This window comes from Tripterygium wilfordii, chromosome 14 (genome assembly GCF_013401445.1).
Source record: "Tripterygium wilfordii isolate XIE 37 chromosome 14, ASM1340144v1, whole genome shotgun sequence".
NCBI lineage: Eukaryota > Viridiplantae > Streptophyta > Magnoliopsida > Celastrales > Celastraceae > Tripterygium > Tripterygium wilfordii.
The window spans coordinates 12,155,660-12,174,861 of NC_052245.1; the positions used below are offsets into that span (position 1 = coordinate 12,155,660).

At 38.3% G+C, this 19,202-nt stretch overlaps 3 protein-coding genes across 5 annotated transcripts; all 3 read left to right on the plus strand.

The window, feature by feature from the left end:
* Positions 1 to 657: 657 nt before the first annotated feature.
* LOC120014428 (putative E3 ubiquitin-protein ligase RF298) lies at positions 658 to 5,329 on the plus strand. 3 transcript variants are annotated; one of them, XM_038866379.1, is made up of 4 exons: positions 675 to 757; positions 937 to 1,001; positions 1,355 to 3,517; positions 4,529 to 5,329. In XM_038866379.1, the coding sequence occupies exons 3-4, from the start codon at positions 1,361 to 1,363 to the stop codon at positions 5,069 to 5,071; spliced, it is 2,700 nt and encodes an 899-aa protein (XP_038722307.1). In that variant the 5' UTR covers positions 675 to 757; positions 937 to 1,001; positions 1,355 to 1,360; the 3' UTR covers positions 5,072 to 5,329. The 3 variants fall into 3 exon arrangements, with proteins under 3 accessions (XP_038722305.1, XP_038722307.1, XP_038722306.1); XM_038866377.1 differs by lacking the exon at positions 937 to 1,001 and having other exon boundaries at positions 658 to 757; XM_038866378.1 differs by lacking the exon at positions 675 to 757 and having other exon boundaries at positions 777 to 1,001.
* Positions 5,330 to 7,801: 2,472 nt separating this feature from the next.
* LOC120014427 (pyruvate, phosphate dikinase, chloroplastic) lies at positions 7,802 to 16,356 on the plus strand. Its single transcript, XM_038866376.1, has 21 exons — positions 7,802 to 7,898; positions 7,985 to 8,263; positions 9,375 to 9,431; positions 9,713 to 9,946; positions 10,068 to 10,205; positions 10,391 to 10,553; positions 10,657 to 10,892; positions 11,027 to 11,155; positions 11,341 to 11,520; positions 11,992 to 12,129; positions 12,551 to 12,715; positions 12,802 to 12,963; positions 13,062 to 13,151; positions 13,490 to 13,628; positions 13,936 to 14,113; positions 14,694 to 14,823; positions 15,055 to 15,183; positions 15,283 to 15,420; positions 15,520 to 15,597; positions 15,675 to 15,766; positions 16,069 to 16,356. The coding sequence occupies exons 2-21, from the start codon at positions 8,003 to 8,005 to the stop codon at positions 16,109 to 16,111; spliced, it is 2,880 nt and encodes a 959-aa protein (XP_038722304.1). The 5' UTR covers positions 7,802 to 7,898; positions 7,985 to 8,002; the 3' UTR covers positions 16,112 to 16,356.
* Positions 16,357 to 17,087: 731 nt separating this feature from the next.
* LOC120015175 (uncharacterized tRNA/rRNA methyltransferase YsgA) lies at positions 17,088 to 19,201 on the plus strand. Its single transcript, XM_038867415.1, has 4 exons — positions 17,088 to 17,389; positions 17,475 to 17,576; positions 17,904 to 18,030; positions 18,654 to 19,201. The coding sequence occupies exons 1-4, from the start codon at positions 17,183 to 17,185 to the stop codon at positions 18,872 to 18,874; spliced, it is 657 nt and encodes a 218-aa protein (XP_038723343.1). The 5' UTR covers positions 17,088 to 17,182; the 3' UTR covers positions 18,875 to 19,201.
* Position 19,202: the final 1 nt, after the last annotated feature.

The window sequence follows — 19,202 nt, forward strand, 5'->3', positions numbered from 1 at the left end:
AAACTACAGTCTTGACAGCCGTCCGGACGACTACTTATCCCATCCGAATGGCAAGTCCTTCAGACGTGTTTTTCAACATCCCCGTCCTGACGAATCTTAATCCTTCCTTGAGTAAGACCTTCCAGTAATGCTCCTCTGTCACTTCACATATCCCTGTTCAGACGTAATTTCAGAAAAACGCTAAACCAGTTACAAACCTCGTCTCTACATACGATCCAATCTGATACCAAATTTCTGATAAATCATAATAGAGTTATATATTGGGACTAGAGAAGACAATATTGGTTGTGAACCTAGTAGTGTCGTTGCGGACTCCATTCCTTCACAAAGGCGTTTTCTGAGCCTAAGAACAAATAGCGAAGGCCCAAAAATACAACGTAGTGCAAGCATTTGGCCCAAAGTAGACAATATTGATTTATAGTGTGTGGGCTTAATCTTTCCAACAATTATTGCATTTCTTAATTTGACTATTTTGTACTTCTTTTATTTGATTATGGTAAGATGAAATTAATTTATTGTTTAAAAAAATAATAAGGGGAAAAACCTAATTATTCGAGAGTTAGACATTGATTTAGCTAACTATAGTTACATGGTGTGGTTAATAAATAATATAAATAAAATTATATAAAACAAATAAATAAAATAAAAATTTTGGACAGGAACGTGAGAAAGTGCTATATATTTCTCCTGTTTTTTTTCCAAATTTTTGTTAGATTGGTCATACCCTTGATTGCTCAAACAGTGAACCCACCGTCTGGTACGTCGTCCGATCATTTGATTCTGATGATGCATGTAATTTTTTTTCTCAGTTCTATTGGGGATTATTCATTTATGTTTTCAGTGTTCGCCAGAATTCCTGAATTTTCCGTTTCAAGATTTCTTGATCTATGTTCTGATTTAAGGTTCCGGAATTGTGTTGTCTCATCGCTACTGTAGAAAAATCGCGTTATGGCGACCTGGATATGTTGTTAACGCATTGATTCTTGAATTTCGGTATCTGGGTATGTTTTTTAATTTCAATCTGTTTTGTGACTGATTGGGGATTTTACAATTCTGAAAGCTGATTACCGTCCGCCAGTTCCACAACGTTTGATGTGGATTACCCGTTTGATATTAATACAAAAATTAATTTTCTTATGTTAATGATTCGGTTTGTATCAGTTAGTCCCTGGAATATCTAATGAGCTGTTCTTATTCGGTTCAGCTTGATTTTTAATTTTCACACTTATGATGTACTCAATCTGTTTGATAGAATTGGCGAGTGGTATTACATTGTTGCATTGAGGATTTGAGATAGATTGATTATCAATCAGGTTTGAGAAATGTATTGTGAGTTAATTTTAATTGTGTGCAGCTCAAAATGGCGTCGATGGTTGCCCAGGGCAGTGCTAGTGGCAGCAGTCAAGTGTCTCCCTTGTTGTCAGTTCAGGAAAAAGGAAGTAGGAACAAGAGAAAGTTTCGGGCTGATCAGTTGTTAGGCGAACCTAATAAGCTTATACCTTCAATGCAAAATGAGTGCCTCACTTATGAGTTTTCTGCTGAGAAATTTGAAGGCACAGCAGGTCATGGGCAATCTGGTGTGTGTGACCTGTGTGGTATTGGCCAAGACCATTCAGATGGGTTAAAACTTGATCTTGGATTGGCTAGCGCTGTAATTTCATCCGAGGTTGGGCCAAGTAGGCCTAGAGAGGAGTTAGAGATGGAGGGATTTCATGATGCTGATTGGAGTGATCATGTAGAGAGTCAACTGGAAGAGCTTGTTTTAAGCAATTTGGACACAATTTTCAAGAGCGCAATAAAAAAGATTGTTGCTTGTGGCTACACTGAAGAGGTTGCAACTAAGGCTATTTTGAGGTCTGGTCTTTGTTATGGGTGTAAAGACATTGTGTCAAATATAGTGGACAATACTTTAGCATTTCTTAGAAGTGGTCAAGAGATTGATCCTTCAAGGCAGCACTGTTTTGAGGATTTGCAGCAGCTGGAGAAGTACATTTTGGCAGAATTAGTATGTGTTCTTCGGGAAGTTAGGCCTTTTTTCAGCACTGGGGATGCAATGTGGTGTTTATTGATATGCGATATGAACGTATCGCATGCTTGTGCAATGGATGGAGATTCACTGAGTAATTTTATTGGCGATGGGGCTTCAGATGGTACTTCGTCGATACCATCCCAAACTCAGTCGAAGACAGACGCTGTTAATTCTGAAGTTAGTCTTCCAAATCCCTGTAGTCCAACACCTTCAACTCCTTGTTCTCAATCGGAAGAACCAACCGTAGCTGTAGTTCCCAATACAACAAAGCTGAAGAACTCTGCTGTCCTCAGTGAACTAGCATCAGATAAAGAGGGCCCAAATTCTACATCTGATACAGTTAGCAAATCCTTTGGTGTTACGGTAACATCAAAATCTGCTGTGCTGGAAGAAAAGTTTGGGAGCGGTAAAAAGGTCCATTCTGTTAGTAGCAAGAGAGAATACATACTTAGACAGAAGTCACTTCATCTGGAGAAGAGTTACCGGACATATGGATCTAAAGGATCTTCGAGAGCAGGGAAACTGAGTGGTTTGGGTGGTTTAATTTTGGATAAGAAACTTAAATCTGTGTCGGAGTCAACAGCTGTTCATATAAAGAATGCTTCATTGAAGATAAGTAAGGCAATGGGAGTTGATGTACCTCAAGATAGTCAGAAGTCTCAGGGCCTTCCAAATAATCCTGGCTCCTCTTCCCCCAGATCATTTAACTCAGAAACTGGTGATGCCATTTCCGCTTTGCCTAAGACAATCGTACCAGCCACATTACCTCCTGTCAATGCTGCCGCATTACCTGCATTGAGTAGCCCACCTGCATTATCAACTGCAGATACCGAGCTTTCCCTTTCTTTGCCTGCCAAAAGCAACTCTGCTCCAATTCCTGTCAACTGTAATCCTGGGATACCTAATTCTTTTTATGCTGGAATGCCATATGACAAATCTGTTGGGCAGTGGGTTCCCCGGGATAAGAAGGATGAGATGATTCTTAAGCTGGCTCTGAGGGTGCGAGAACTGCAAAATCAGCTCCAAGAGTGGACAGAGTGGGCTAATGAGAAGGTTATGCAAGCTGCTCGCAGGCTTAGCAAAGACAAGGCTGAACTGAAGACACTGAGGCAAGAGAAAGAAGAAGTTGAGCGATTAAAGAAAGAGAAGCAAAGTCTCGAGGAAAATACCATGAAGAAGCTTGCTGAGATGGAGAATGCTTTGTTTAAGGCTAGTGGACAAGTGGAGAAAGCTAATACTGCTGTCCGGAGGCTTGAGGTGGAGAATGCTGGACTAAGGCAAGAGATGGAGGCTGCTAAATTGAGTGCGGCGAAGTCAGCTGCAAGCTGTCAGGAAGTATCGAAGAGGGAGAAGAAGACACTAATGAATTGTCAATCATGGGAGAAACAAAAAACCTTGTTCCAGGAAGAGCTTGTGACTGAAAAGCGTAAGGTTGCACAGTTACTACAGGAACTAGAACAGGCTAAACAACTCCAGGAACAGCACGAGGTATGCTTTGAGAACATTTAATTCTTGATTCCCTTTTCTTTTTCTCCGGAGAACACACTATTAATAGTTGAAACAAATTTCAGCCACTCACATAACTATAAGCAAGAAATAGATATAGAATGTGTGGATTTGGGAAACAAATTCGTCAAATGGAATCTCTATAGACCATATGCTAGATGCTGTTGTCGTGTTTTTCACACAATTTACACAACTGGGAAACGTGTGTGAGAACATATGGATATGTTAAATGTATTAGTGATATAACTTGTGAATGTCATGTTCATAGCCTCATAGGCGTGCTAGAAATGAAGGAAGGCAGTTATATGCATTGATTTGCGCAAATTATGATGAGAAAGAAATGGAAGTATAGGTTTCATTGAATTGTCCTATGACAAACCGCAGATTTCTTTTCAGGAAAATTTCCATATCTCTTGATCAAATGTCTTGGTAGATTCGTGGACAATTCTTGAACCACCTCATGCGCTTCCTTTTGTTTGTTTTTAGACCATACATATTACTTTTTTTCTTCAGTTTGGTTTCAATCTAATTAATATGTATATTCTGTTGCAGGCAAAAACCTTGAGTCCATATTTTACAGATTTTGGTGCATATTTACGCACCCTGTAATTTTATATTGAATATGCATTAGCCTTCAGGACGTGTTTGCCTTTAAAATTAGTGCATAGTATTTTCAGCCTGCATTCACAACATTTTCTGTCCATGTTTGCCGTTTCACTTCATACAAGTTTGTTGTTTTATTCCTTATTAATTATTCATTTACCTAACCTACACTTGACCCTGAAGCAGAATGATGAACTGTATAAGATGCATGACATGACACAATATTTTGGGGTGCAAACAATGAGAGGGAGAGCTTTTCAATAATGTCATCAATGTTGTTGAAGTATTGTGCATTTTTGTTCCATCAAAGAAACCTTCCTAGCCCCATTGGGTACTCGTCAGTAATTATGACTCGTAGCTCTTTCTCATAGAAATCAAAATGTATCGCAGGGTAGATGGCATCAAGAAGAGAAAGCGAAGGAAGAACTGCTTTTACAGGCCAGCTCACTGACAAAAGAAAGGCAGCAGATTGAGACGTCCACGAAGTCTAAGGAGGACCATATCAAATTGAAAGCAGAAACCAATCTGCAGAAGTATAAAGATGATATCCAGAAGCTAGAAAAGGAAATTTCACAATTGAGGCTGAAGACCGACTCTTCGAAAATTGCTGCACTTCGACGAGGCATTGATGGAAGCTATGGTAGCAGACTCACGGATATCAAAGATAGTCCTGACCAAAAGGAGTCTTGGATCCCTTATGTCTCAGAAGTTGTGACGAATTTCCATGATTACTCAGAGACAGGAGGTGTGAAGCGGGAACGAGAGTGTGTGATGTGTCTTTCAGAGGAGATGTCTGTGGTTTTCCTCCCTTGTGCCCATCAAGTAGTTTGCACAACATGCAATGAACTCCATGAGAAGCAGGGTATGAAGGAATGCCCTTCTTGTAGGAGCCCCATCCAGAGGCGTATCACCGTGCGCTTTGCTCGCTCTTAAGGTTTTTTTTTTCCCCCCTTCCAGAATTGAGTCTGAGTGCTTTAAATAATGATCCTGAGACTTATCTGAGTCAATAATGCAGTTGAATTGCATCTCTCAAAAGTTGAGACCATGAAGTTACATAAAGTTTTTTTTAAAGGTTTATGTTCAATTTGTGCTTCTTTTCAGCCTATCTCTATGAAATTTTATGCAGTACTGATCAAGTGATCATGAGCCTACTATAACATGGATCTCATTATGTTGCTTGTCCTATGCAAATGAGCCTTGGATTTGTTTTAGTTTCGGTTGCATTTAGTTCCAGTGTTCCATCTCAGTGTTACTGCTAATGGTATGTATATGATTAGGCAAGGCATGCTCAGAAGACTAGTGGCACTATTGTTCTTGCTCAGTGTCTCAAACTGAACTCAAGGGGCCATTGTTCTCAACATTCTCCTCTTATTAGAGCTGCTCTGCATGTTTGCTTTATGCTTTGGCTCCCCGAACCCCGCAAAAGTTTTTCGGACGGATCAAAGTGATATTGTTTTAACATTAGTCTACCCCAACATAATTTCTTATTCCGCACTTATTGGGACTCCCATAATTAGGGTTGTCAAAAAAAATTACGCAAACATAATTGACCGCCAAACTAATCGATTGGTTTGAGGATCGATTGAAAACCCGAAAAAACTCATCAAACCGTCAATAACTGATTGAATAATCGGTTAAATTTTTTGTAAAAAACCAAACGTTTGACACCCCTACCCATAATTGTCGTTTCTTTCTCTTTCAAGACAATAAGACACTCATTTGTTCCCATACATTTTGGAGAATAATGATTTAACTTTACTGTTAATCAATTATTATTTGTTTCAAATTTTGCTTTATAATTTGTTAATTATTTTTGTGAGAAAGCAACCGGTTCTAAAACAGAACTTAGTCCATAAACTCAAAGCTTGGTAGCAAAATATATATCTACCAAGATAAGGTAATGATTTATGAGATTACAATTTCCTCTTTCTGTGTATATCGGAGAGCCAAGTGTCATCAATACTTGGATTCAAAGAATATTCCAACCAGAACCTATTTGGCCCCCACCAGTTACGCCCTTTTTTGGTTTGTGAATATTGTGATTCTCCCCTTCGTCATCGTCAAACATTGTCCGCCAGAAGAAGCTCCACAGTCCACACAGCTCGACTCATCACTCAATTGTCCTCTTACTTCATGCTCACGTCAGCCAAACAGCGTTTCAATTAGCCCTGTTCACGAACGAACCGAGCTTTAGTCGAGCTAATCAACCTCGGTTCGGCTTGGTGGAAGCTCGGTTCGTCACAAATAGGAGCGGACGCATAATTTTATATTAGGGTTGATAGAGTCAAATGAGTTCAGGACAACTCTCGATTTTCTTTTGTTATTTATTAATTATATCGTTGAAAGTAAGAAAAATAACAATAAAATCAAAAATTTATATAAATAAACAATTACAACGGATAGAATCAATACCAAACTCACAAGTTTGTGTGTATATATTATGTCTTCTAGTATTAATCACTTTTTCAACAAGATCACTTATTATAATTATGATAAATCAACGCTAGAGTTCACATTTATTTCCTAACTCATGCCTCATGTTTGATTCATTAAGAGTACGAGACTAGTTAGGATTTAGGAGAGAGACAAGAGATAAAGCATAATGGTTGGGTTATAGGTGGGCAAAAGTTAGACTAGGCCAGATGACTACAAACCTATGATTACGCTTGGGGTGGGTTGGGCCAAATAGCTTATCAGAGTGGACAAAAGTTGGGTTACAGAATGGGCAAAAGAGTTGAAATTAAGGCCCAAAAATTCATTTGCTAAATAGGGATATAGGGTTAGAATTAGGTCACGTCCAATGATGCAAGTGTTAATGTCCTCAACAAAATTAATCATGGGTCTCACTTCTATTACACAAAAAATAAGTCAAACACGTGTTCTATGTGGCAAGCAAAAAAGGCATGCCACATAAATTAAAAAAAACAAACAAACTTTATTAAATAAGCCACATAGGCATGCTACATGTTTATGTAAATTTATGAATGCTTATTTTATAGATGTATAGTGCTTCCGAATTTCTATACACTTTCTCTTCTCACCCAACATGGAAGCCAACAACATTCTATTCCTCCATATTATACACAACAAAACTACACCAAAACACAAAATATCAATACATCTATATCAGCAAAACACTTCTCCCAATCAATCACATAAGCAAAACACGTTTCACAATACAGCCACATCAGTAAAAGACAACATCTTTGTTAGCCCAATAACACTTTACCATTGCAAGTGCCCTTATTCCAATAATTTCATCTGATCTCCACAATCCAATGCAATCATGTATTGGATTTCACAACACCACATCCAATGCATTAAATATATGGTTTGATTGATTATGCTAAAATTACAGATTTATGATTTTTAATGAAATTTCAAAAATTTTAGCTATCCATTGCCAAATCGTCACAAAGTACGTATTTATATTTTATGTTCCTATTGTATTGGATATTGTGAGGCGATGACGTGGTCATTAATTTGCGTGCCATCAATTTGTAAGTTGTAAAGTGACAGTTGTAACCCAATCGAAATGATCAGCCAGTCAAGACAAAGAGGGGCAGTTTAGGTAATTCGGGTAGTCAAATTTCAAGTTGGTTAGCGCGATAACCACAATTTCGTGACCACTCATCAACACTTATTCCTCAACACACAAATAAACAAAAACAAAGAAAACGAGCGCCATTTCTTCGATGAACCTTCAAGCTTCTAATTGGTTCTGCGATCTCTAATTTCTGTTTCGATTTCAACTTCTCAGGTACTCAATCTGTCATATCTGGTTTCTTCTTTTATCGCGATTTGTTCAGTGTTTCTTCTGTTTTTTGTTTTGGTTTTGAAACAAAGATTTGGAGGAAGGAGACGATGTCATCGATGATGAAAGACGTACCGATGAGGACGACACCAGAGGTATTCAACTTCTCAGGAACTCATTTCGTGCATCATATTAGCGTTTTCAGAGAGAACGGAGATTCGATTCGGGGGAGCCACTACGATCGAGTTCGTGGAGTTCGCTGTGAGAACTCGGGTGGGTTGGTAAATCCAAGGCCCAAGAAATATGAGCCCAGTTTACAAGCCCACGCGATTCTCGCACCACTATCAGACCCAACGCCCACTACAGAAAAGGTATTGAAACTGTTAATTTATTTTAACATATTTCCATATGACGTTCATGTCTTTGATGATCCACTGTAAGTCGAATCCATCAACTCTTGGTGATGGATTCGAGTAGATGGAGACGAGATAATTTCTTAAAATAAATCTGTGAGATTGATGTGTTTGTTAGCTGGCCTACCCACACAGGGGATTGGACTAATCCACGCACAATTTCTTAGTGGGCGAAAAATATCTACCACAGATATAATAATTAATTATTAATAATTGAAGTATCTCATCCTGTACTCTCTCACTAGTGACATGGCGTGTGTTGATCGTGATATGATTTCTAGTCCTTTCGAGTCGAAAATGAGGCCGGGAGTTGCGACAACCACCTTTGTGTTTCGTGGGGACCCTCGTTTAGGGATGGATTAGTGGGCCTCCCTTTCAAGCTGTGTTAAATATTGGGCTTTGTGGGCTCCAGGTCCATTACAATTTTAACTCTATCAGCACTTCAGCAGGGTCAACCCGAAGCACATGCATCATTGGGATTAGTACAGCACCGGTCCTACTCCTGATTTGTAGTACGACTGTGTAGTTGTCTAAACTCTGTATCTTTTAAACAGTCCACTATGAAGCATAGTTTTAAAGCCGAACTGGAGATTTAGTCAACTCTTGTAAAATGATACAATGGATTTTCTTTAATTTATAGAACATAACTTGTTGACTAAGGTTCCTAACAATCTCCGTTGGTAGAATTCTTTACATTGTGTCCTTGTATGGTGTCAATAACTTTGACCAATGGTGAAGAAAAATCCATTCAATGCATTCTCTGTAATTTCTAACATGGGATAGCTTAACCGACCCATGATTATTTAGGAGAAGGAATTTGATGATAATGATGGTAGTAGTGATCGTTTCTGAGTTTGAACTTATATTCGTTAACAAACATACATCATGCAAATGATGTATGTTAGACACTATAAGGCAGAGATTAACCTCATTGAGGGTGAAATCTTTGGGATTAAGAGGCAATGAAAAAGACTTAGTTCCCATAAACTTGTTTTTTAATTTTCTTAATTTTTTAAATTTTTAAATTTTTTTCATAGCGGTAACCTTGATCTTTTCTCTTTTCTTACAGAGGGTGTTCACTTTTGGCAAAGGAAGGAGTGAAGGCAACAAAGGCATGAAATCCTTGGTATGAATTCTTGGTCTCTCTTTATAAACCTAAATCATGACACTTGTATTTAGAAGCCTTTCTGTGGAAAGTAGAGCAAGCAATAATGAAAACTGTACGTATTTACTTGATATGGTCTGTACAGGAATTTCATTAAAACAAACATCAATAAACTAATGAAAGCAATTAATAACTGTTAATATCAAATTAATGTTCTGGATTAATTGGTTATTGATTTATTTGATTTGCTCACATTAATATTCTTCAATTTATTTCTTTGATATGTCTCGTATGCATTGTAGTTGGGAGGAAAGGGAGCAAATCTGGCAGAGATGGCAAGCATTGGGTTATCAGTGCCTCCTGGACTTACCATATCTACAGAAGCATGCCAAGAATATCAGCGGAATGGACAAAAGCTGCCAGAAGGCTTGTGGGAGGAGATAATGGAAGGCTTGCATGATGTGGAGAAGGACATGGAAGCTGTTCTTGGAGATCCTTCCAAGCCTCTTCTTCTCTCTGTTCGCTCTGGTGCTGCGGTAAGAGTCCAGAAAGTTGAGCAGCCTCTTGCAACCACCGAGAAGTTATTTCTTTTTGGAAGTATTATAATCTAAACTATTGTATATCAACTTATATCTCTCGTGTGTGTCTGCTGTCTAGGTTTCGATGCCTGGGATGATGGACACTGTCCTTAACCTTGGACTAAATGATGAAGTGGTTTTTGGTTTGGCTGCAAAGAGTGGAGAGCGTTTTGCTTATGACTCGTACAGGCGTTTCCTGGACATGTTTGGAGATGTTGTAAGTTAGTTTGCCTTGTTGAATATTTTCTGACTTGGATGTTCCAGGATTCCTAGCTCAGTTGTGGAATCAATGCAAGAACTCCCTCTCTCTCCACCTTTTTCATTAAGAAAAGACAGTAATAGTCTCGTAACCTTTTTTCACAAGTGCTAGCTGTATTAAAATCTTCTTCTTTTGAAATGTAGGTTATGGGAATTCCACATTTATTGTTTGAGGAGAAACTAGAAAAGATGAAGGAAGCAAAAGGCGTTAAACTTGACCCGGAACTAACAGCATCTGATATGAAAGAGCTGGTGCAACAGTTCAAGAATGTATACCTCGAAGCCAAGGGTGAAGAATTTCCCTCAGGTATTACGTGTGACACAAATAATTTATCGTTTCTTCACGTTTTTTGATCATCCCATGCTCCCGTTATAGAACATGTATCCTTTGCCATCTATATAACCTGCAGATCTGAAAAAGCAACTGCAGTTAGCTGTTAAAGCAGTTTTTGATTCTTGGGACAGCCCAAGGGCGAATAAGTATCGCAGCATCAATCAAATAACTGGGTTGAAGGGGACTGCAGTTAACATTCAATGCATGGTGTTTGGTAACATGGGAAATACTTCAGGGACAGGTGTTCTGTTTACTAGAAATCCCAGTACTGGTGAAAAGAAGCTCTATGGAGAGTTTCTAATCAATGCTCAGGTTTAATATTTAACTCCATTATAGTCTAATGCATTAGTTGCACTGTGCCCTCAACTTCTTCGTATGACCCAGCTGACAGAATAGACTATTTTGTAGTGAACTTATGAGTTTAGCTGATGGATGGCTCTGATTAGGGAGAGGATGTTGTTGCTGGAATTAGAACACCAGAGGACTTGGACACCATGAAAAATTGCATGCCTGAAGCTTACAAGGAGCTTGTGGACAATTGTGATATTCTGGAGCGGCATTACAAAGATATGATGGTCAGAATTATTTCTATTTGAAGTTGGTCTTTTTATCATCCAAGGCATGTTACTTGAATTTTAGTGGTTCTAGAATCATTTCTCTACTCTGTTGACAAAGTTATGCCAGTTGCTTGTACATTGTACTATTGCGTGGATTAAAATATGCAAAGGAAGTAAGATAGGTTCCGTTATGGTACCTACAGGATATTGAGTTCACAGTTCAGGAAAATAGGTTGTGGATGTTGCAATGCAGATCTGGAAAGCGTACTGGTAAAGGTGCAGTAAAAATAGCGGTAGATATGGTGAAAGAAGGGCTTGTTGATATCCGCTCCGCGATGAAGATGGTGGAGCCGCAGCATCTTGACCAACTTCTTCATCCACAAGTACGTATGTCTATTCAGCTAGGATGGTCATCAGACTTACCTTTTCATATACCGAGTTATTCCATACTAAAATTGACATATCTGACCATAACCCAAAGTGAATATAGAAAGGATAAAATATTAAGCTGAAGAAAAAACTAATAGAAATAGCAAATTCAATACTTTAATCAATTATTTTGAAGGAACTATGGAACCAACTTGAATGAAGTAGTTGTGTAAGCGGAATTCAAAATTTTGATTGTCGCTTTTTTCGAACTAGTTTCTGTAATGTCCAGCTCTGCACCTTTGTTGTTTCTGGGCTTTATTGAGTGTTTATAATACATCTAGTTCATTTTCCATTCAAGCTATGGTAAAGTTTTATATGTGGGTCTACTTCCACATAGTGAAAATGCGAGCTTTTCTTTCCCATGGATTTATGTAATAATCAGCATTCTGTGGTCGTACTATTATTATCAATTTTTTTGGAATCAGTTTGAGGATCCATCAGCATACAAAGACGAAGTGTTAGCCACAGGTTTGCCTGCCTCTCCCGGTGCAGCAGTGGGACAGGTGGTTTTTACTGCTGATGATGCTGAAGTAGGGCATGCACAAGGAAAGAGTGTCATCTTGGTATGCTCATATTCATACTATCTTCACTAGTGTGTTACTTAGCAAAGAGGAAGATTGGTATGAATGGATGGAAGAATTAATTCGACGGTTGCTTTTCGCTCAAAAACTTTCTGAGAACTTGATATGCCTTTTAAAATCATTTGGATGATTTTGGTTGTCTTTTCTTACAGAATAATGTGTTTTCTCAATTATCGCCATGTGATCAAAATATTGCTTGCTAAAGCCTCCATTGGCATTTATATTGAACATAATTTTCTCTTCAAACTAATCATTTAAGTTGGGAAAGCTGCATGTCAGTCTCCCTGAACTTCATTTTTCATGGAAGTGATGATGAAAGAGGAGAAAATCATTGCAGTCATCGATATTTACAACTAATTTTGCTACTTGAAACTAACTGTTCCATGGATCTGAATGGATGAAGGTAAGGACGGAGACTAGCCCAGAGGATGTTGGGGGTATGCATGCAGCTGCTGGAATCTTGACAGCTAGAGGTGGAATGACATCTCACGCCGCTGTTGTAGCTCGTGGTTGGGGGAAATGTTGTGTTTCTGGATGCTCTGATATTTCTGTTAACGAAAATGAGAAGGTGGGCAATTTAGCTCTCTCCCCAACCCAGAATCATTTTTGGTAAAAGAAGGATTCTATAAAGAATTTACTCTGTTGATCATCCAGGTGGTTGTAATTGGAAACATGGTGATAAACGAAGGAGATTGGCTCTCACTCAATGGGTCCACTGGTGAAGTGATTTTGGGAAAACAAACATTATCTCCTCCAGCTCTAAGTGCTGATTTGGAAACTTTTATGTCTTGGACTGATGAAATAAGGCACCTGAAGGTGCTAGTGTCGCTCAACTAGTTCCGAAGGCTTTGCATTGTATTAGTATTTGGCAAAATTAACTTAGCCATCTGATATGGTTTTGTGATGCTTCATAGGTGATGGCAAATGCTGATACTCCTGAAGATGCACTTACAGCAAGAAACAATGGTGCTCAAGGGATTGGACTATGTAGAACAGAACACATGGTAATTTCTTCCCGAGCATATAAGTTTGCACCTTTGCGGCACCTTTCTGCTTTCTTATCTATAAGTCGATTAATAGCCCTGAAAACTAGATGTGCCAATTTTAAGTCTGTGATGCAGCACTGGATAGATTTTACTGATTAGTGAAATTCAGACATTTGGTAATTATTTTTTATGTTTGTAATGCTGTGTTGAAGTCTCTTCCCCATGCTTGTTTCCCTTGCAGTTATAAGTTCCCTGCAAAAGTTACGTATTTCATACTGTAGTTTTATTTGTGATATCATGTTGCATTGATCAAATCCAGCACAAATATTTCATTAATATGCATTCGTAAGTTTCAGTTCTTTGCTTCGGATGAGAGGATCAAGGCTGTGAGAAAGATGATAATGGCAGTTACACCTGAACAGAGACAGACATCACTGGACCTGTTGCTACCTTATCAAAGATCAGATTTTGAGGGGATTTTCCGAGCAATGGATGGTACTTTTGTTACTGTTTTATTGGGTTTTTATATCTTATATGGTGCGTTCTGAACCAACAAATTGGAAATGGTACTAAACTCTATTTGGTGCTTAACCTGTGTATACGATCTTATTTTCTACCTCCAAAGGGAACCTCAGTCAGCCAAGAGGGCGGAATTTGGTTTCTGTAATGAGACAGAGATTAAAACATAAATCAGCCAAGGAAGTGGATTTGGTCTCTGTAATGATGGAGATGATAGCATAATTCATCATATTTCATTTTGTTTAACTCCGTAGGCATGTCATATTTGTTCCTGGAATCTCAGGCCTTCCAGTGACAATCCGACTATTGGACCCTCCACTGCACGAATTTCTGCCAGATGGTGACCTGGAGGAGATCGTCGGAGAACTTACTGCTGAGACTGGCATGACCGAAGATGAAGTTTACTCAAGAATTGAAAAACTATCCGAAGTAAATCCCATGCTTGGCTTTCGAGGTTGCAGGTCCGATTGCTCTTATCAACTTTGATCTAGTGTTCTCTGTAAGAAATATGTTCCTTAAGCATTTACCGATTGACACAATTCTTTATTTTCTGGAAATATTATGATAAATATTTAGAAACTTAAATTGAGAAACCAATCTGAGCTCTTATATTTACTGGTCCACACCTATATCACATTTAGTGTGATAAGAAGATGCATGAGAAGATGGAAGCATTAGTTGTAATTGGCAAAATGGATTACAGTTTTTAACTCTCTTTTTTTTGGTTAAAGCACCACTACTCTAGCAGTAGCCATGGGTAATGGATTAAACTTTAAAGTCTCCATTGCCCCTCTCCTGCCTAATTAGGGTCTTCCCTTAAAGGTGAAAAATAACCAAAATTGAAACTTTTTTTTTTTAACTTCTAATGTTCTGTGGCATTCATCTGTCTAACGATAATCCTGGGAAAGCGAATGTCCACGGAATGAATGCACTGCATGTAACTGTTAAATGAATCTGTGTCTTTTTTACAATAAATCTAGGAAGGATGAACCAAGAAATATTTATGGATGATTATGTGTGGGTTTCAATATTTGTCTTCAGGTTAGGGATATCATACCCAGAACTCACTGAAATGCAAGCACGTGCAATCTTTCAGGCGGCTGTCACAATGAAAAATCAGGGTTTTGTTGTTCTTCCCGAGATTATGGTTCCCCTAGTTGGAACGCCTCAGGCATGCATCCATTTATTTCCTTTTGTTTTCGTTCTTCTATCTAGTGTGTTACCAGACTTGACATGGCTCTTGTTGTGAGTTCTTTGTATTTAGTTTCAAGGAAACAAATTTACTGTCAGAGTGTAAGCATGTCTAGTTCCTGTTCTCGACATCTCTACCAAACTAGATCCCATGTATTATGAATTTATAGAAAATGAATGTCTTTCTCAATGATTTTGCGTAAATTTACAGGAGCTAGGACATCAAGTGAGCTTAATACGGAATGTAGCAAAGAAAGTTTTCTCTGATATGGGTGTCTCCTTGAACTATAAGGTGGGGACAATGATTGAGATCCCTAGAGCTGCTCTGGTTGCAGATGAGGTATGGGATCAGATATCCCTCTTTGGCCTTAATGCTGCCTTTCAATTAACAATTAAAAGGAAGATATCGTGTGTTTGTATTAATCTTGTTCATTGACAGATTGCTAAGGAAGCTGAGTTCTTCTCGTTTGGAACCAATGATCTCACGCAAATGACATTTGGCTACAGTAGAGATGATGTTGGCAAGTTTCTCCCTATTTACCTTTCCAAAGGCATCCTGCAAAGTGATCCATTTGAGGTTGGTAGCAGTTTTTGCCAGATCACATAATTCCTTCATCTATAGGAACCGACTAGAACTCAGTGGTTGATCATAGTAACTCAAATGCTTTGGTTGCAGGTGCTTGATCAGAGAGGTGTTGGCCAACTCATCAAGATTGCGACTGAGAAGGGTCGTCGGGCTAGACCTAGCTTAAAGGCAAGTAGTTTTGTACTTATAGTAGAAGCTTAAAGAACCAAAGGAATTCTGTTTCCTCAAAATGACAACATAAACAGGTTGGAATATGTGGAGAGCATGGTGGGGAGCCGTCTTCTGTCGCCTTTTTTGCTGAGGCTGGACTGGATTACGTTTCATGTTCTCCCTTCAGGTTGGGACATTTTTTTTCTTAAATTATGAATCTACTGATGAAAATGATAAAATCCCCATAATTAGGATTCCAGTTATCACAACTACTGAGTTTCCCAACAGTTGGTATCTTAGTTATCCGAACTACTGAGTTTGATGAACATGATCCAAGTGAATTTGTGGATTCCACATCCCATAAAATGTACATAAAATCATGTGCCTATAATTCAATAGATGGGATAACTGAGATATCAGTTGTAGGGATCCCTATTATTACTAATCTACCGATAGGACCGGATTCTTATGTTTGCATTCGTTTGACAGGGTTCCCATTGCGAGGTTAGCTGCTGCACAGGTTGCTGTCTGAAAAATGACCTGAAGGACATGTTTCTTCACAAAACATGGTCTCTCTGTAAATAAAACTGTTTGGTTGGTATACAATAGAACCACAGGGACATTGTTATACTTGTATTTCATTAGTAAAAACACTTTCTGAATTGTACACTAGAAAAGAAGTCATCTATTATAACATGAAAAGGCTTGTAATAGAAATCAAAACTCTGATTTGTGTAAAATAACACTTGTGTTGTATAATAATACTAAGATTGTGCCCACAAATTGAATGATGGTCTACTTTTGTCTACAGACATCTAGAATGATATGAAATTCTGAAATGATTTATTGCATTATGCAAAAATAAATTGTATTCTCATAAATACGGAACAATAACTCAGTTGGTTATATCTATGAGCTTATGGTGTATGTATGTCGCTAAGGTGGGGTTCAAATGTAAATTGTTCTGATCGTCCAAAATTTACGTCCACTTAACTTTATAGAGGACATGTTTGGGTTGGGTGGTTCATTCGTTATCCAGAAAAGAGTTACTTCTCATAACACGTTTTTTTTTTGTTTAAACTTTTTATTGAAAGGTGAATCCACGACTGAAAAGATTCACGAATCAATTGTATTCATGTATCGAGTTCTTTCTTATAACACGTCTTGTGTTTACACTTCTTTTATTGACAAGTGAATCGAATATTTTATAATTGAAAAGATTCATTCTCAATCAATTTGATCAACTTTAAATTTAGTTTCAATTATTGGAAGATTTCGTCATTAATCAAGGTAAAGAGTAATATCATACTACCCCAAATCTATATAATATGTGAAATAACCATGGATTATAAATATATATGGAGAACCCATTCAACATACAAGATTTCACATTGATTAGCATGAAATAGGGTTATATTTTGGGTTTCAAGTATTATTCATACTTTGCTTTCGGCCAATAAACCCTAGTGAAAGTTCGTTATTGCTGACTACTTTCCTCCGTACATCAAACGACGTCGTCTAATAACCAATAACAGTCAACCGGCAAAAACCCTTGAAACTCCTCCGTGTTGTTGTTTCTCGAGAGGAACTTGAGAGAGGGAGGATGGAGATAGAGAGCTACGTGGTGGTGCATAATATAGCGAAGAGGCACAACGTCGGCACACTCGCAAGGAGTGCGACGGCGTTCGGAGTGACCGAGCTCATACTAGTTGGCCGCAGAGACTTCAACGCATTCGGCTGCCACGGCTCCACCTCCCACGTCCGCTTCCGCCACTTCCATTCCCTCAACGACGCCCGCCTCTTCCTCAAGGTCTTTGATTTATCTACTTATCTTTATTACTTCTTATGCTTACTCTTTATTTTTCAAATTTTGAAACTCAAAATCCGTTATGCAGGAGAAGAATTGCGACATTTGCGGTGTTGAAATTACTGATGGTGCTTTGCCTGTTAACGACCATCCCTTCAAGAGGAGCACTGCGTTCCTCCTTGGCAATGAGGTTTGTGCCGCGTTTGATTTGCTGGAATAGTCGAGCTGGGGTGTTATACGCTGTTGATGATTTGTTAAAATCTTATCAAACTTTGGAATTTGGATTTCCATCGGATGCTTTCCTCACAATATTCTGAAATTAGATGCTTTTTTTTGTTCGTTAGCAGTAGAATTAGTAGATATTGAAACAATATGTATGACCACTTAGAATTTTTGCAACAGTTTTCCTTTCACTCATCCCAGACTCCCAGTAAATGTTGCATTTAGCTTCTAATCATTCAAGAATGCATTTTGAGCTACACTATTATCATCATCTTTTGTTTTGTGTCTTTGTTAGGGCACTGGACTTTCTGCTAAAGAATGTGAGATATGCGATTTTTTTGTTTATATCCCTCAGTATGGCTCCGGCACTGCTTCGTTGAATGTTACTGTTGCGGCTTCTATTGTACTCCATCACTTCGGAGGTAATTGATCAAGATTCACTCTGCTCATTCGTTGGTGTTTATAATTTCTAACGGGCATGCTTGCGTACTCTTTCTGATTCTTTATTGTAGCGATGAACTGGTCATGATAGGGTTGAGGATTTATAGTTTAGGATACATTTTGATTATGTAGTCAGTTCACGTAGCTTTTTTTAGGTCAACTATGTTATACTCTCTGTTTCTTTCATTTTTATTGTTCATTTTTTCTTGCTATTTTGTACATGAGTGCTTAGACGGGTAACTCTAGGTTAGGTCTACCTTATTTCATAACTAAGATGGGATAGCTCTGTTTTCTCAAAAGACCTAGTTTTCTTGATGTGAATTGAAGTGCAAACTGTAGTATTGTAAATGAAAATCGCGTATGGTTCTCATATGGAGCAAAAGATCCCTGAGCATCAACTTGAGGACCTGAGCTATTTCATGTACTGTGTTGCGAATATCTTAGAAATGATAGGCCTTTAAGAATAATTGTATAAATGTTCCCCAAGAGAGTTATGTAGATTGTCAATGATCTGAGTTTTCATTAGCAGAATTAATTTTCATTTATTTTTTCCCCCGTGTTTGGATCATGTATATCAAATTTCATGCACATGGATTTTCTTCAGTCTGGGCAGGCTTCTCCGAGAGGACGCGTGATGGAAACAAGTTTATTGTGGCTGAGAGACCCGTGAAACAAGGGCGACGTAATTATTGTGCGGAGACATCCGATTCTGTCATTGAGGAGAGGAAATTAAAAAAAGAAAACGGTTCCAATGCTTTCTTTGATGAGAGCAAGAGTGGTGAATCATCTTCTAATATGCTGGATGTGTTATTTGGTGGTGATTGAATCAAAACAAGATGTAGTTTCTCCTTGACTGACACAAAACTTTGGCTCTGTGGACATGGGTTTGCATTCACCTACGACTGTGAAGACGACTGTGATGAGGTCAGACATAACGGTTTGTTACTCATGAGTTAATCATTAGGCAGTTACTGGAACTACTAAGGACCTTAGGTGGAATTGCATCAGTCTTGTTGGTATGCAAGTGTACGGGGGAAAGCCAGGAGGATTAGGTGATGTTGTAACCTTATTTTTTGTTTTGGGTAACTGAATCCATTGATAATTTATCCTATTCCTATTCAAATCTGAAAGCAAATTCGAGCTTTGAGCCTAT

Bases quoted from the DNA above. Each gene is read 5' to 3' on its own strand.
- LOC120014428 (XM_038866377.1), top strand. From the start codon at position 1,361: ATGGCGTCGATGGTTGCCCAGGGCAGTGCTAGTGGCAGCAGTCAAGTG. The intron at 3,518-4,528 runs GTATGCTTTGAG...AATGTATCGCAG, and splicing joins AACTCCAGGAACAGCACGAG to GGTAGATGGCATCAAGAAGA.
- LOC120014427 (XM_038866376.1), top strand. From the start codon at position 8,003: ATGTCATCGATGATGAAAGACGTACCGATGAGGACGACACCAGAGGTA. The intron at 8,264-9,374 runs GTATTGAAACTG...CTTTTCTTACAG, and splicing joins CAACGCCCACTACAGAAAAG to AGGGTGTTCACTTTTGGCAA. The intron at 9,947-10,067 runs GTAAGAGTCCAG...TCTGCTGTCTAG, and splicing joins CTGTTCGCTCTGGTGCTGCG to GTTTCGATGCCTGGGATGAT.
- LOC120015175 (XM_038867415.1), top strand. From the start codon at position 17,183: ATGGAGATAGAGAGCTACGTGGTGGTGCATAATATAGCGAAGAGGCAC. The intron at 17,390-17,474 runs GTCTTTGATTTA...TCCGTTATGCAG, and splicing joins ACGCCCGCCTCTTCCTCAAG to GAGAAGAATTGCGACATTTG. The intron at 17,577-17,903 runs GTTTGTGCCGCG...TGTCTTTGTTAG, and splicing joins CGTTCCTCCTTGGCAATGAG to GGCACTGGACTTTCTGCTAA.